Source organism: Emydura macquarii, unplaced genomic scaffold, assembly GCF_026122565.2.
Source record: "Emydura macquarii macquarii isolate MOO-44397 ecotype Brisbane River unplaced genomic scaffold, CSIRO-AGI_Emac_v2 contig_1876, whole genome shotgun sequence".
Lineage (NCBI taxonomy): Eukaryota > Metazoa > Chordata > Testudines > Chelidae > Emydura > Emydura macquarii.
The window spans coordinates 24,050,438-24,063,375 of NW_027132013.1; the positions used below are offsets into that span (position 1 = coordinate 24,050,438).

General features: G+C 44.6%; 1 protein-coding gene and 1 long non-coding RNA gene across 3 annotated transcripts in view; one reads left to right on the forward strand and one right to left on the reverse strand.

Annotated features, from left to right (window-relative positions):
- Positions 1 to 7,885: 7,885 nt before the first annotated feature.
- CHAC1 (ChaC glutathione specific gamma-glutamylcyclotransferase 1) lies at positions 7,886 to 10,823 on the reverse strand. The gene is made up of 3 exons (XM_067557968.1): positions 10,421 to 10,823; positions 9,849 to 9,884; positions 7,886 to 8,934 (listed from the first exon to the last, which is right to left on the reverse strand). Exons 1-3 carry the CDS (start codon positions 10,610 to 10,612, stop codon positions 8,530 to 8,532), a joined length of 633 nt encoding a protein of 210 aa, XP_067414069.1. The 5' UTR covers positions 10,613 to 10,823; the 3' UTR covers positions 7,886 to 8,529.
- A 119-nt stretch (positions 10,824 to 10,942) lies between these two features.
- Positions 10,943 to 12,938, forward strand: part of LOC137159538 (uncharacterized) — a 46,418-nt gene continuing 44,422 nt past the window's right edge. The window contains exons 1-2 of one of the 2 annotated variants that reach the window (XR_010921650.1): positions 10,943 to 11,057; positions 11,842 to 11,965. This is a non-coding gene — a long non-coding RNA (uncharacterized lncRNA). The remainder of the gene's footprint in view (positions 11,058 to 11,841; positions 11,966 to 12,938) is intronic. The other variant, XR_010921648.1, reaches the window with a different exon arrangement.

The window sequence follows — 12,938 nt, forward strand, 5'->3', positions numbered from 1 at the left end:
CTCTTTCTTTGAGGTCCCACAAAGGGCATGGTGGGTGGATTTCGTCCATCAGTTAGGCCTACTATCTGACACCAGTTTTGGTTTATTAATATCTGGTTCCACATCTTCTGTTTTTACCAAGCATGATTCCAGCATAGTCCTTGAGTTATATCATCGTGGCCTTCTTTGTTTGGACTAACTTAGTCTGTCTGGTTCTCTTGCCCTGTTTATAACATTCATTACTGAAAACGGCTTACTTACCACTTGTTGCTATAGGCTACTGTAGCATCTTATGAACTTTCATATGCACTTTACACTTGAGCTCACAATTAGGGTAAATTTGTCAGCCAAATTATCACAAGAAGCCATATATAGAAGGTGAGATGTAGAAAACGTCTCTTGACTAATGGGGAATATAGGAATGGGGCCAGAGAGGTCTTTGATCTGGGTAACAGGTGGAACAGGTTGGTATCTCATTGTGAGGTTGAATTTGAGGAGAGTCAGTGACCAGGTAAGTGATGTCTATGCAGTGAGCTTGAGTTCATACATATTTTTACAGTAGAGGAGTTGGTTCTGTGGCTGTATTGGAAGGGTATGAAAGGTAAGGGTGTTTGTGGGATACAGGATGGAAGATAGGAATTACCATACTGGATCAAGCCTGTGATCCATCTAGCCACTATCTGTCTCTGATAGTCCAGTACAAAATATTTCAGAGGAGGGTACTCTTTAATGGACCGATATGGAAGGCACTCAGCTGCTACAGTAATGAGGGCCATATAAATACCTAGATGAAAAGGAGTCTCTCTCTCTCATATGAAAATAAAAAGGAATAACATGCCAATACAGGAAGTTTTTTTAATCTGGTCAGAGATTGTTTCATGCTCTGAACATGAGTCTCTGTCCCATACATATTATATTCTACCTACTGCAACTGTGGATGTTCTCATGATCCATATAAATATCTAATCCTTTTGTGAATCTTGCTGAACTCTTGGATTCCCTGACATCTTGTGGCAGTCAGTTCCACTGGTTAATTATTTATTGTGTATAAAAAAAAAAAAAAGTATTCCCTTGTATCAATTTTATCTAAAGACCCTTAATTCATAGACATATTTTAGTGGTCTCAGGCTTCCCAAGAATATTCTTCTCTGGCATAAGACTTGAGGCATTCAAAACTTGGTTAAAATGGGGAGTTTTTCTGGCCTAGATAGGGGGTATGTGTGTCAAAACTGGTCTTAGATTGGAAATTACAGGTTTAGCGACTGTTGCAACACTGCAGTTCCTAGTGGATAAATGTCCACATCACTAAAACCACACAACCTTTGGCTGCTCTGCTGAGATGTCCAAAAATCAAATGAGTCTGGAAAATGACTGATCTCAACCCTAAAGGTAGTGTGTCTATGTTAAGGTTAAAGGCACATTGGCAGAGTGATAAGAGGAGAAATTTGCACTTCTACTGACCACACTGTACGTGTTCTGTGATTTATAGAGAAAATCTCAGATTCAGTGGCACTCAATCCAACATATTTCAAGAGAATGCAAATCACTCAAAATAGAAAACTAAACTTAAAACAAGTAAAAAAATTAAAACCCTGGTCATTCCTTAATCTTCCTGTATCTTTGGGAAGCAGGCTGTTGACTTATCAGCAGATGGAAACTGGAACTTAGTATAAAATGATTTAAAGCAAACAACTACTTACAACCTTTCAGTCAAAAATTGGATCAGATCCTGGTATGGCTTGTGATGGGATTTTGTAAGGTGGTGCTATTCCGACCTTTTTATTTTACTTAGAATATATGTGATTGGTGTAACATTGATGGGTTTCTGTGTAATTGTGTATTTAAGAGCTTCTTAGTAAAATATACAAGAGCTTCTGCATGTATGGTTTTGACTGATTCATGTTGCAGTATGCGATTCAGTCTTAGCCCTGTTGTTGCTGGTATACAGATGTCGGACTCCCTTTGAGGTTGTAGGAATGGAGTACGTGATTGTGACAAAACTTACTATTGTCTAGGTGAGGTGCCCACCATCTAATAGGTGTACAGAATGCTGTTAGTGCCAATGCTACAGATGGAAGAGCTCTGGTTGGTGCAGCCATTGTTGACCACACTGAGTTTATAACCAAGTATGTGGACTGCTTTCTAGGTTACGCACACCAGCTGGAAGTGACATGTCTAGAGACCTGAGTCTGTCTGGCATGATAGTAGATACCTATGGTATATTTTTACTTTTTGTCTGCCTATGAAACACCTGTAAGTGATTAACAACAAAATCTGTCTCCCAGCTGGCTGGCTAGCAAACACAAGTGGAACAATGCGTGTGCCAGATATGAAAAGCTGCATGTGGACGGCTGATGCAGCTGCAAAATGAACAGTTTGCCAGTTCCTTCACTGGGAGGAAGCTGATGGACAGCAAGTGCCAGAAGAGACAATTCATACTACAGTGAAATCACAAGATGGTAGATGAGTATACTCATCTGTAAACATAACCCTGATCCTTAATCTCTGTGATCCAGCCTCTCCTCCTAACGGCAACACTCATTTTACTTTCCAGCTGCTTGAATGTGCTCTCAAGAAAGACTGTCCCAACCCGCTACCAGGCTACTGAACCTTTCCACCCAGACAAGGAACCTCAGTCCCCTACTGAAGATCTCTAGCCCTCCTGCACCCCTGCCCTTTCTGAAATGTGCCCTAGTGCTGCCCCAATCCAGAAACAAGCACTTCATCCCTTCTTCTCTGCCAGTTTCTCAACCCTCCCCCTCCATCTCCCATGGCAAGTAACTTAACCCCTTTCCAAGTTTTGCAAGGCTGCATCTAATCTAGCAAACATCATACCTGTAATTTATCACCAGTGCAGCTCAGGTACTTTTACTACCATGTCTTCTAACCCAGACTAGGGTTAGGTGACATGGTCAAACTAACAAACAAACCCTTAGACCTATTTACATGACCTTTTCTATGATTGCTACCAATGTTGGAATCATACTGATGGTGGATGATGAGTATGAAGTTTGTTGGTATTGACCAGGTCCCAGTTTTTAGGTGTTAGCCATCTGGAAATTAGATGATATTCTGATGTTTAAGAACCAGTTTTTTTTTTCTTCTCTCTTTTGCCGCCTCTTAACCTTTTCCTGTCTGAATTTGTGTCCCCCCCCTACACCCTCCTTCATACTCTGGCCTCATTGGCATCGTATCAGATGTGTATGGTAATTTATATGTGAAGATGAAGAACCAGATTAACTGTTTTCCTGAACCTTATATAGTTATATCAGTGTAATGTGGGTATAAAATGCTACTATTCTGTTGTGGTGCAAGGCAACATTGAATCAGGGTCAAGTTCCCTCCAGTGAAGAGTTTACTGTCTCAACAAAGTATGGAGAAAGAGGGATGGGTTAAGAAGTGATTGAAATCATGTGAACTGTGGTGTATTATTTATACTTGACAAATATCTTGTAGAGTTTAATTTGTTTATAAGGTAGATAAGAGAGAATCATTAAACAATGGGAAACTGTCCACTAGAAGTGAGTTTGTTAGGAGGGGGCTTGAAGGAAAAGAGAAAAGTGTCTAGAGATAATGGAGGAAGGAAGCTTTTGTAGGTATAATCATGCCTAACTCTGATGTGGCACTTCCTTAAGCAGGCAAGTATCTCACTGCTTCCACTATAAGGAACATCACTGAAAAAGGCAGGAATGTGTGAGTGGGCAGAGGAGGCAGCCTCTGGTAAAGAGGGAGGGAATGGATGAGCAGATATTGCACAAGTGGCACAGTCCCGTGTCTGACTCCAGCTAGCTATTTTCAGTTTGGCTCTTGAGATGCAAACCACCCCAGTTGCACTTTTTGGATACCGAGCATGTCTCATTAGCTGGGGGATGCAGTGAGTATTACAGGCCAATCTTTACTCACAAACTGCCAGAAGCCAAGTTTGGGACACTGACTTTTTAGATTTCGAAAATGACTAAAATGTGACGTCCTGCCAGAATCTTGTGAAACAGGGAAGTCCTCTGGAGGAAGGAAAACTTTCATAACTTCTCATCACACTATCTGAGATCCATAAGATACAGGAACAGGGCAATGATGGTACTTGTACAGCCTTCTCCACCTCAGAGCTAGGACTGTAGGAAAATTACTTTTCCTTATGGAATTCCAATTCTCCAACCCCACCATAAACAGCTCATTCAAAAGTAAAGATGGCAGCTTGATGAACCTTTCGAAATTCCTTCCCTCTTTGAAATATAACAGCAGAAGTATTACCTTGCAGAGTCTGTTGCCCTGGAACATCCACTGTCCATTTCCTGTCAACTACAGCACCAATTCTGGTTTGATTGGATGAAGACAAACTGTCCTCTCCCTTCTCCTTGCTCTGCGATAATTAAATAGCAGCACTGGTTCTGGTTGCCTGTTGCATCGTCGCTATCTCAGTCAGCCATGGAGTGTACAGTATCTTTACAGCCTTCAGCTGTTTGGCAGGGCTTGAGACTATTTATGCTCTGCTTAGGAATAATCCACCTTGTCATCCTTTTTCCTTTGTCTTTTATTTCTAATGGTGTTTCCTTGAAAACAAGATGTGATTCTTAATCCTTACGGTGCTTTCTAGCGAGGGGACGTTGGCAAGCTGGAATGGTTTGATAGCTGGGGAAGGAACAGGCATTTGCAGGTCAGTTTGGCAGCGTGAGGCGTATTTAGTGTAGGAACAGTGCCAGGCTTCAGCAGCTGTAAGGAGCTCAGGTTGCCTGTAGGTGGGATTAGCTGCTGGGAAGTGAGTGAAGTGCAGGGGCTATTGCTGCAGGATTAAACACTGGTTGGTATCTGAGGAAAGATGCTATTTACACACATGAATGCTTATCTGCTGTGCTCAGATGTGAATGAATATTGCCTAGATCCTCAAAGGTATTTAGGTGCCTAACTCCCCTTGATTTGGAAAAGACTGGTAATACAAGGGAAATCTTTACCACTAGATTGTGTATTTGAATCCAGCCAGCAGATCCCTAGTGTTGCTGTTCCTAAGAACTGTTTAAGGGAGCCTTGTATTTGCCAATGGACAGGTGTCCACACCAGTGTTGGCAGCATCAGCAAAGGGCCCAAGGTCTGAACGGCTATGGAACCTGACCTATTCCTTTCTGCTGAAAGACAGTCCCTGAAGCTAAGAAGATGAGACACATTGGCAGGGTAGCAAGGGGAAACATTTTCTTACCTATATACTCTACCTCTGCATTCTAATGCAGAATAGGCAGAAGTGTTTTAAGTATTTATGTATTTAAGAAAAAACAGGTGTTGTCATGTTATATATGATGAAACACTCCTTTCCACTAGTAACTATGGCAAAGCTCTAAAACAGCAGCTATAAAAGTCAGACATTTTTAAATCAGCATGTCTAGATAACTTGCATCCAGGAGTTTTCAAAACTCAGCTCCTGGCTGAGGAGCTCTCTGGACCAATTATGTTGATTTTCAATCAATGTTGGAACACTGGAAGTTCCAGGAGAAAGCTGATGATGTGTCAATACTCTAAAGGGATAAACAGGATGACCTGGGTAATTAATTACAGCTAAGTCAGCCTGACATTGATCCTGTGGGAGACAATGGAATGCCTGATACATGATTTGATTTAATAAAGAATATTAATTAATGCACATCAGCATGGTTTATGGAAAATAGATCCTTTTAAACCAATTTCATTTTTTATAGACTACAAATTTGGCTGACAAAGGTGACAGTGTTGATGTAATATACATAGACTTCTGTAAGGCGTTTGACTTGGTATGGCTTGACATTTTGATTACAAAACTAGAATGATACAAAATTAACATGGCCCACATTAATTGGTTGACAAACAAGCTACTTGACTGGTCTCCAAACTTAATTGTAAATGGGGAATCACTGAGCAGGTGTGTGTCTTGGTGAGATCCTGCAGCTCTGTGCCATTTAACATTTTTATCAATGACCTGGAAGAAACAAAATCATCACTGATAAAATTTACAGATTACATAAAGATTTGGGGGGTGAGAAATAATGAAGAGGACAGATTATACCCATACAGACTGGTCTGGAATGGTTGGTAAACTGGACACTAGTAACTGATATGCATTTTAATACAACCAACTACTAAGTTCTACATCTAGGAACAAATTGTAGGCCCTACTTACAGGCTGGCGTGGCAGTGGGGGAAGTAGCCTGGAAAGCAGTGACTCTGAAATGGATTTGGGGGTTATGGTGGATTATCAGTTAAAGATGAGCACCTACTGTGATGCAATAGGCAAAAGGGCTAATGTGATCCTTGAATGCCCAAACAGGGGAATCTCAAGTAGTAGAGGTTATTTTACCTCTGTTGCACTGGTACAACCACTGCTGGATAATACTGGGTCTAGTTCTGGTGTCCACAATCCAAGAAATGTTGATAGATGGGAGAGGGCTCAGAGGAGAGCCACGTGAATGATTAAAGGATTGGAAAACATGCCTTAGTGATTGAAATCTTTGAATCTGTTTATCTTAAAGGAAAACATAAGGAACTCCAGGCTGAAAGTTTATGGACACAGCCTGAGCCCAAGTCAGCTGACATGGACCAGCCACATGTGTTTTTGTACAGTGTTAGACATAGGCACAGTCTCACAGCTAAATACGAGGTGCAACAGCATGTTTAGCATAAGTAAACATATTTCAAGGGACCATTCAAGGTCAAGTGGCGAGTTAAGCACCTCACCAGTCATAAGGGAGAAAAAGCAGGGAGGCAGGGGTTAGTGGGTTATAAAGTCAAAAATAGTCTCTCTGACTCCATGATTTTTAGTGTCTTTGGACAGCTCTGGATTCAGAGGGCAATCTACGATGATGATTGTACATTAAATTGTTTCCCACTCTTCTAGCATGTTTGCATTTCTCCTCACGTACAAGCAAAACACAGTTGTAGCTAGTACTGGCTCTTGTTTTTTCACAGCTGCTTCTTGGAAATAGTAGGGCAGCATGTTTCTACTGAAGCCTTTCTTGGCATCCACCCCAACCTCGCACTGTATTTGTGTGCCTGCCATTTATCCTTAGGCGAACTGCTTTAGAGTTTATAGGGCCCAGCAGGTTGCTCCTAGGGTCAATAGATTAGAAGGGGACAGAGAGCAAGAATGATCTCTTTTGAGATGGGGTGGTTCTCCTATGAGCATGGCACAGCAAAGTCACATCACTCGTAAAAGACTGAGCTTATTGCTTATATGGTAGAAGATAGCAGGGGCACTTTGAGATGAGGCTTTAAAGAAAATAGGAATGGCAGTAGTCGTTGGTAGCCCCTACCTACCTCTTAGACTCTGTAGGGAGAGAATACGGAGGGGAAGGGGTGTTAGCATCTCACAAAAGAATGCCCTCTAAAGTTCATTTACCCCCATACAGGGCACTAGGAGAGGTAGGCTCTTAGCTTTTAACTCCTCCCTGCCTCCCCCCTTTGCCACTTCACTGTTTCTGCTTTGCTGCTTAAAAGAATCCATGGGGTTTGTTTTTCACTTAATGTCAGTTGGTTTTATTACTGGGTACAATACAATTTCACTTCCTCATATACACAAGCCCCAGTAATGGGTCAGACAAACATTTCCTTTCCCCCTCCCCCCCTTCATTGTTAAACTGTTTAAAAACAAGACTAGCCCTGGTGTTCATCAGAGTGGTTCTTTCACACCTTGCAATAGCAGCAGCTCTCTCACATACATTATTTAACATCAGGGACCTCACACATTAAGTTGAGTCCTGTAGTGCTTCATTGGCTCTCTCCTCCCCACCCAATACTGTCAGGCCAGCTTTTTCTCCACCTGTCAACCCAGGATCTGGCTCAGGGGCTCAATCCTTTGTGCCACACCCTGCACAGCAGAGCATGAGGTACTACACCACAGACATTTCCCCCCTTCAGGGAAATATACATTACTACACATTACAATAAATACATCTTCAAGTTGCAAAAGTGCATTGGTTCTGTCCCTTTGAGACATATAAGGAGGTAGGGCTCATAAGAACCGATAGAGGCAAATTAACTTTATATTGCACAGGAGTCCTGGCATTATACTTTAAAGTCAGCTCACTGTACTGAAGGTGGGAGAGGGAAGAAAGAGGAGGTCTTCTTTGATACCAAGCACGCTCCTATCCCCACCACTGTACAAGTGGCTTTGTCAGTCTGTGAGGTAGAGTGACCATTATACTGTTAAACTCAACACTGTAGTCAAGTCCTGCTCAACTGGTCTCCAAAATAAAAGAAAGTGGTACACTGATCAGGACAGCATCCTTTCTTTCTAAAAAGGAAGGGACCATCCCACTGTTTACCTTTGACTCCCACAGAACCAAGCTTCCTCCCACCCATGTAGGAGACTAGCAATGGCCACCATCTTTCCACAGCTGGCAAGTGTGGCAGCTCTACGGAGCTTACACCATGTAACAAATATGCTTGTAGCAGTTCTTCCCCACCCCCAACTACTTGTCACTGTCCCCTCCAGTCCAGTGTATTTTGTCCTTGTTTTCCTTCCCCCTCATGTCTGTTTGCCATTTTCAAATGAAGACATCTCCTATTTCAACCCTCTGAAATGAGTCATGTTCACCCCTCCACTAAGGGCTCCTCAGCATGGCATAGACAAGGCAGGATAGAAATGAGGGCCTCCTCAATGGAAAACAAGTGGTCATCCTCCACCTGGGGACAGAAGTAGCGCATGAAGTCTGCCAGTCGCAGCAGATACTCTATGTTGTGTCCAGTGCGACCACTCGAGACGATGATCTGGGCTGCAATGTCCTCTTCAGATGCTGGACCAAGGTAGGTGGGGTTCTGGGGTGTAGCAATGTAAACTAGGGCCAGGATGGATTCATCAGCCTCTTTGTCTTGAGGGTGGAACTTCACTAATTTGGTGTCATAGCCACCCAAGACTGCTTCTCGCATGTTCAAGTATTGCAGCGATGCAGCAATCTGCTCTCCACGGACCTCATAGGCAACACCCCAAGTGCATGCCTGAAATTATAAGTGAAGGTTATTTGCTGCTGCAGATACAATGCAACAAAATGCACCAGCATTTCCTATACAAAACTTCTGGTTTCAGGATGCATATTCACCCTGTCTAGCTAAACAAAGGGAGAACAAGGCCCTGAAAAAAAGACAATCAGGCAGCGGAGAAGGGACAGCACAACTGATCAAAGAAAGGGATGGAAGGTGATCGTTTCCCTCTTCTCCGAGAGGGCAGCAAGGTATAGCCCGTCTTTCAAAGTCACTTAAAGTGACTAATTCAGGCTACTGAAGGAAGAGACATACTTAACCCAGAACACTCCCAGCAGCCTTGTATTTTTACAGGTTGAAAAGGCGGCCCACTTTCTGACTAGCTTATTCTAGAGGGGTAAGCAGAGTGTCCACTTTCATCTTTCAGGACAAGGGACCAGATTAATCCCTGGTGAATAGCACTGAAGTCAGTGTGATTATATTGGTGATGGCTTTAGCCCACTATGGCCCCTTTCACTTCAAGTGAAGAGTCTCTAGCTTTAACTCCAGCCTTCTTTGGCTGAATGGTCCATAGGTGTGTCTGCAATTCTCACTGCAATCAGCCCAAAAGAGAACAAATAAGGCTATGTCAAGATCACCTATGTCACTCATGGGTATGAATATTCCACCCCCAAGCAACAACGAGTTACACAGACCTCAGTGTTTGTGCACTTATCCTGCTGATGTGCTTAATGTGTTTTACCATTATTAGAGGATACAGTTCAAGGGGTCACCACTGCCACATAGATGTGATGGAGAGGTTGATTAGCTATTGAAATAATCTAAGTGTCATCACTGTGGGAGTAATCCAACTAACCCCCATGTAATAAATCTGAATAGTAGTAGCTATAGGTTTAATATATTCCATTATAAAAGATGCTACATATACTTACATCATAATCCTCCTGGAGGGTAACCACTCGGCCAGGCTATACAAGGACAAACATCATTTTAGAAAGCAGATCAAGTACCAAATCACTAAGACAGACAGGATAGGAGGATACAGCCCTGCTGACACTAACTGCAGCTCAAGGACCCCTCACTACATTGCAAGTCACTGCAGGCTTGAGACACCAGCAGCTCCAGGGCCCTAAGCACCATAATGATGGGACCAGCTTCAGCCAGCTCTGGGCTGTGCGAGGAGGCATCGCAGGGAGTGAGGCAGGTGGACTGATGCTGGGGGGCGGTTGCTGATTTTTTTCCAGGCTGTTAGATCTGGATCGGAATTCCAAGACAGCAGACCCCTGGAGAGGGAGCCTCTGCAGTTGCCTTTATCAGCATTAAGGGCCACCTATGGCTAGTCCACCCCACCCCCACCTAGCCCCCGGGCACTGACTCCAGGTGTGCCAAGGATCGTCTTTGGACACCTTCCGCCAACCCCCTGGTGATGGCAAGGAGCAGGAGATTCACCTGCAGCGTTACCCACCCTCACCGCTCCCTGGCACTGCCCGATCCCGCCCTTTACCAGCTTCTCGCTGCCGCGGTGGAAGGTGTCTCCCTGCCAGAAGCGGCGGCTGTAGCCGCGGATGAAGCCCACTCTCCTGGAGGTGAACTCGAACCCGGGTCTCCACACCAGCGAGCCGTAGCCGAAGATCCAGAGGGGCGTTTTCGGCTCCTGCTCCGCGGGCTGCGGCTTTGGCAGCGGGTCCCGCTTCATGGTCCCGCGGCACGAGCCCAGTAGGCGGCGGCGGCCGCTGCAGGCGAGTCGGCAGGAGCAGCGCTGTAGCACGCGCCAGAGGCTGCTGCGCGGGGGCGGGGGAGCGAGCGCGGCGACCGGGCCGGGGAGCTCGACTCCTCCTGACTCTCAGACCTGCTGCAGCAGCTCCGGCGCTTTAAACCTCGGCTCGGCGGCAAGCTCCGCCCACCTGTCACCTTGGAGGTGCGCTAAGAAGGGGCTGGTTGTCGCAGCCTCCAATCAGCGGTCCCGGTTCGGGCCCTCTGTCTCTATACCGGGCTGTGATTGGGCGGGAGGGCCGTCAGTCCCGGCCGGAACGCGCTCGCTGATTGGTCGAATGCTGACTCAATCTGAGCTGATGCAAGTGGCCGGGGATCTTTCGCGCCGGGGCCGCTCATGGAGCAAAGCCGGCCGCGGATTGCGTCAGGTAGCCAGTGGCAGGGCATGGCGATGGGCTGGGCGGGACGGGGCAGATGTGGGTCAGGCGGCTGGCTGGCTGGAGCTGCAGGAGCGATGCTAGGCTGGAGTGGGCCAAGCCTCAGGACAGCCGCCTTCAGTTCCTGGCTCTGCCGCTGCCTCTGCAATGGGCACAATAATGCTCCCCTCTCACAGGCTGAAATAAACAGGGCGGCTGCAGTGATGGGGACAGATCTAGATCAGCCGTTCCCCCAGTGTGGGTTGCAATCCCAGGTGGGGTCATGCTCTCAGCAGAGAGGGTACATCATGTTGCTTGCAGAGCATGACCTCGAATGTGCAATGCATGCAAGGTCACAATGCCGAGAGGACACCATTTTGCCCTACTAACTGGCATTCTTTGCACAGCGTGAATTCACACACACCATACGTATGAGGTCACACTGTGCAGAGGATCCCATTTTGTAAAGCAAAATGGCATCCTCCGTGCGCTGACACCTCACACATAGGGTGCATGCAAAGTCAGAGTGCGTGGAGGATGACATGTTGCTCTTCAAAATGGCATTCTCCATGCTGTCTGGGGTCCCGGCCGAAAAGATTTCATTAAAATGGGATCATGTTGGCAGAAAATTTGGGAACTTCAATCTAGATAGTACTAGCGGGAAGGGCTAGAGTGGGAGACCATATCAAAGAAAGCTATGGAGTTAACAACTAAATAATTTAATTACATTGTCTCATTACTGATACTCTCATCTGCCCACCCCCTTCTCTTCTATTCTTTGTTACCCACTTGACAGGTTTTTCTCAGACTACACTAAATTCTTTGGGACCAGGACCCTGTATCTGATACAGATCTTCTGGAACAATGGAGCCCTGTTCCTGTCTGGAGCTACTGGAATATAAATAACACTGTGAGTGGGGGTAAGATGGGCACAGTGCTTGTTTAATGGACTAGGATGAGAATAGTAGTGGGGGAGTGGCTGGGATGGGAGAAGTGCTGATAAACTGATCACAAATGAAAATTAAAAGTACTGTTGATGTAATTATCATGTTGACTTCTAGGCCAAACTTCTCCATGATGCTCTGGGAGTCATGGGAAGAAGAGAAAATGCTAACCTATTACAAATAAGGAATACATATTTTTAGTGATGTACTGTATTAACAATCAAATACAGATCCTGTGTTAGCAAAATTTTGATGGATTTACCAAAAACATAAGTTAATAACAAATGTCCATATGTGAAGAAGAGAAAGTAATAAGAAATTGTAAACGAGACTGGCTCTAAAAAGATCAATTTGTAAACCAAATTCAAAACCAGGATCAGACAAATAGTGCACGCTAAATTATCTTGTCTTCAACCTGCAGGAATGGGTTTTCACAAATGGTGATGTCTCTCTCTTTCTGTTATGTGGTGTCTAATTAACTGATTATCTTAATAAATCCAATCAAACTTCCTTATGCTGAGGTCTAGTTAATTACTGAATAAATTCTAACCTTATTAAAACTATGGTTGGTTACAAATTGGCAACATTCAGTAGCCTTAAACCTTATCTACATTAGCACGTATGTCGGCAAAACACATCCCTGAGCAACATAAGTTGTGCCAGCATAAACGCTCATGTGGACAGCACTATGTCTGTGGGAGACGCTCTCCTGCTGACATAGCTACCGCTGCTCGTTGAGCTGGTTTCATTATGTTGACAGGAGAGTTCTTTCCCGTCAGCATAACGCAGCTACACGAGAGTTTATGCCGGCACACCCCTGAGTGACAAGTTTTGCCAACATAAGTGCTATTGTAGACAAGGCCTTAATATTAACAATCCATTTAAATGAATGGCAGCTCTTCAGAGTGCTCTTAGAGCCACTGAGGTTATACCATAGATCAGTGTTTCT